The 3492-nt window shown below is 35.4% G+C and overlaps 1 protein-coding gene across 1 annotated transcript; it reads left to right on the top strand.

Moving 5' to 3' along the window:
- Positions 1 to 1363: 1363 nt before the first annotated feature.
- Positions 1364 to 3275, top strand: LOC139889008 (F-box/kelch-repeat protein At3g23880-like). Its single transcript, XM_071871984.1, has 2 exons — positions 1364 to 1555; positions 2084 to 3275. The coding sequence occupies exons 1-2, from the start codon at positions 1364 to 1366 to the stop codon at positions 3260 to 3262; spliced, it is 1371 nt and encodes a 456-aa protein (XP_071728085.1). The 3' UTR covers positions 3263 to 3275.
- The last annotated feature ends 217 nt before the right edge of the window (positions 3276 to 3492 follow it).

Raw genomic sequence — 3492 nt, 5'->3', positions numbered from 1 at the left:
CGACTCACTCTTATTAAGCCGGTTTTGGGAAGTGTAGGCATATATTATTTGTCAATGTTTAAATGTCCTGTGTTAGTTTTAAAGGATCTTGAAAGCATTCGATCAGATTTTTTTTGGGAAGTTCATTTGATAACAAAAAGATACATTGGGTCCGTTGTGAGTTGGTTCTTAATTCTCATGTTAATGGTGGTCTCGACATCGGGAGCCTTCGATCGTTTAATCTTGGCCTTTTATTTAAGTGGATTTGGCGGTTTGTTAACTCGCCAAATGATTTATGGGTTCGTGCGATTAAAGCTATTCATGGTAATGATGGAGGTTTAAATGTTAATCGATTTATTAACTCGACCTGGTCAAATGTTGCGGCTTCTTTTTATAATGCTAAATTATCAAACCTTGTACCCGCTGATGTTCTTAAACGTAAGGTGGGGAGGGGAGATAGTATTCGTTTTTGGAAGGACAATTGACTAGGGGATGATACGTTGAAAGATAAGTTTGGTAGACTGTTTCGTTTAGAAATAAATGAGGATTGTACTGTTGCTGATAAACCGATTAATGGTTCTTGGGAATGGTCTTGGTCGAGGAAAGATATTGGAGCTACAAATAATTCAGCTCTTTTACAACTACGCGAAAAACTGGAGCAAATTGTTATTGTTGACGAACCAGATTCATGGCGTTGGTCTATTTCGAGTGATGATGTATTTTCGGTCAGCAGTACTAGGTGCCATATTGACGATGTATATCTTCCTATGGCTAATAAATACACGATGTGGCTCAAGGAGATTCCGAGAAAGGTAAATATTTTTATATGGAGATTGACTCCAGATAGACTTCCCACTCGTCTCAATTTATCGCGTCGTGGCTTGGAGATTGAGGCAATTGGGTGTGTATCGTGCAACTGTAATATCGAGTCCGTTCATCACGTTATGTTCGAGTGTGACATTGCCGCAGATTTATGGAGGAAAGTGTGAAGGTGGACTGATATTCGCATGCCGGTTTTTTTATAGTGGACGGATTGGATTGTTTGGTTTGAAGATTGGCGTGAATCTTTAGAAGTCAAAACCAGATTGTATGTCATTATTGCTTCTACAGGTTGGCACATTTGGAGATATCGGAATAGTCGGCTTTTTCAGCAAAATCCTATGAAGAAATGTACTTTGTTTGATTCTTTTAATTGGTATAGAAGTAGAGGCAAATCGAATGTAAATTGGAACGATTGGCGTATTAAGCCATTGTAATTTTCGTGGCCCGGGCTATTTCTAGTTTCTTGCTAGTGTAGACCGTTTGGCGTTTTTATATATTATTGCTGTTCAAAAAAAAAAAAAAAACGTAAGGAACAACGGAGTAAAAAAGCCAGTAAAAAATAATGAACTTAAGTGGGCTCTTGGAAGAAATTCTTAATGTAAAAAATTGCGAGTCAACTAATGCTAATGTAAAAAACTCTCAACCTCAAACCCTAACCAAATTAGAATTTGGGCATTCTCATCTTACCAGTTCTCCGTTTTTATGGTCTGTTGCTACAGCTACTATTTCTCTCCTCATTCCAAAATCGATTCAAGTAAGTCATGATTCTCACCCTCTATATTCTTCCCAAACCATGTCGGACCTAAATATTTCTTCATGTTTCTGGCACTAGTCATATTATATTTTGCTTCAAGTTATAAATCGGTTATGTGTTGATGAAAATTATTATATCATATTCTAATCTTGATTGTTCTACAACATTTGGTGTGTTTTTTTATACATATTTACCTAAATCCTTTTCTATATTTCCGTCTGATAACAACCACCGCCATTGACTTATTGGTTCATAATATATTAATATCACATAATTATCATATTTTAGTATCTTAACGATAACATTATTGAATTTATATTTAAACATTTTTAGTGTATTATAATTCAATGTTCAATCTGAAGTTATTATGTAAATAACTAAATATATAAGTTGTGTAAAATTAGTAAAAAACAGTTAACTGCTTGACTAATATAAATAGTTAATTATATCTGATTTAGATAAATACCGCTAAGTAAGATAACTAAACATTCGATAATGTTCTTAATTTACATAATTTTCTACCATCAGGTCCACCTAGCTAGCAGGTTGAGCCATTCTAACCCTGTTCTGACCATGGAAGCAAAAAATACAATCAGATTACGGTACACTAACCCAATGTCTGCTCTAAACCATCTTCCACCGGACCTCGTAGAAGAGATTCTACCTTTTCTGCAACCTAAATCCCTAGGCCGTTTCAAATCGGTTTCAAAACAATGGTACTCACTTATTTCCAGTCCCGAATTTATCAAATCTCATATTCAAAAATTCACCAAAAACAACCCCAATCCTAACCCCACCCACCTGATTTTATTTCCGGAAAATGGTGCTTCTATGTGCTCAGTTGATATTAAACAACTCAACACCCAAATCACTCCCGCAACTTTAACAGCTAAACGATTGAATCTACCGGAGCAATGGGTTTGGACAATAGGGTCTTGCAATGGGCTTGTGTTAGTGGATTATGTATTCAATAATGTGTTAGTGGATGGTATATATAATAATCTCTGGTTAGTAAATCCAACATCGAGAAATACCTTGGAGGTTTCAGCTGGAAGTTGTATTGATGGAACATATGGATTTGGTTATGATTCTTCTACGGATGATTATAAAGTTATCTGCATTCCTTATAAGCCTGTTCCAGAGTCTTCTTATGTACGTGTGTATAGTTTACGTAACAATTCATGGAACCGACTGCCCAATTTTCCTTACCAACTACATGTTTACAGTAGTCAACGTTCAGGGGTACTTTTAAACAATAATCTTCACTGGGTAGTAAGAAGCAGACACTCAACATTGATTATTGCTGCCCTCAGTTTAGCAAGTGAAGAATTTCAAGAAATCGAGCTGCCGTATGCAATTAATTATGATGAAACTAAGTATTCCCAGCTATGTGCGTTTGGTGGGAAATTAGTTGTTGTTTTTTATGCTGATGGGTTTCACGTTCCTAATGAATTGTGGGTGATGGAGGAGTATGGGGATCCTAAGTCTTGGACAAAACTATGTATAACTGAAAACGATACTGATCCAGATTTTGAGTTCTTTGCTCAACTCAACAATCAGGTTTTTTTGTGTGGCAATAGTAATGCGGAAAACATTTATATATACAATATGGATGAAAGAAGATTCACGGTTGAAGGGTGCCAAGATGTATTTATAGTTTATGGTACGTATGATGAAAGTCTTGAATCATTTGAACGTTTCGGTTAGAGTAACACTTGTTTTATTTCAGTATGGTGTTTTATGTCTGATATATATCTAATATGTTTTACTCGTATTTCAGTAAGACTTGAATCATTTGAACGTTTTGGTTAGAGCGACACTTGTTTTATTATGGGGTTCAGTTTGTATGGGTTTCAAAAAAAAGTTTGTATGGGTTTCAGTATGTCTGATATATATCTAATATATGTTATGTGATATGTTTGAATTTCTAAGCCTCA

The sequence above is a fragment of the Rutidosis leptorrhynchoides genome, chromosome 2 (assembly GCF_046630445.1).
Source record: "Rutidosis leptorrhynchoides isolate AG116_Rl617_1_P2 chromosome 2, CSIRO_AGI_Rlap_v1, whole genome shotgun sequence".
NCBI lineage: Eukaryota > Viridiplantae > Streptophyta > Magnoliopsida > Asterales > Asteraceae > Rutidosis > Rutidosis leptorrhynchoides.
This window is presented reverse-complemented; position numbering and strand designations above follow the sequence as displayed.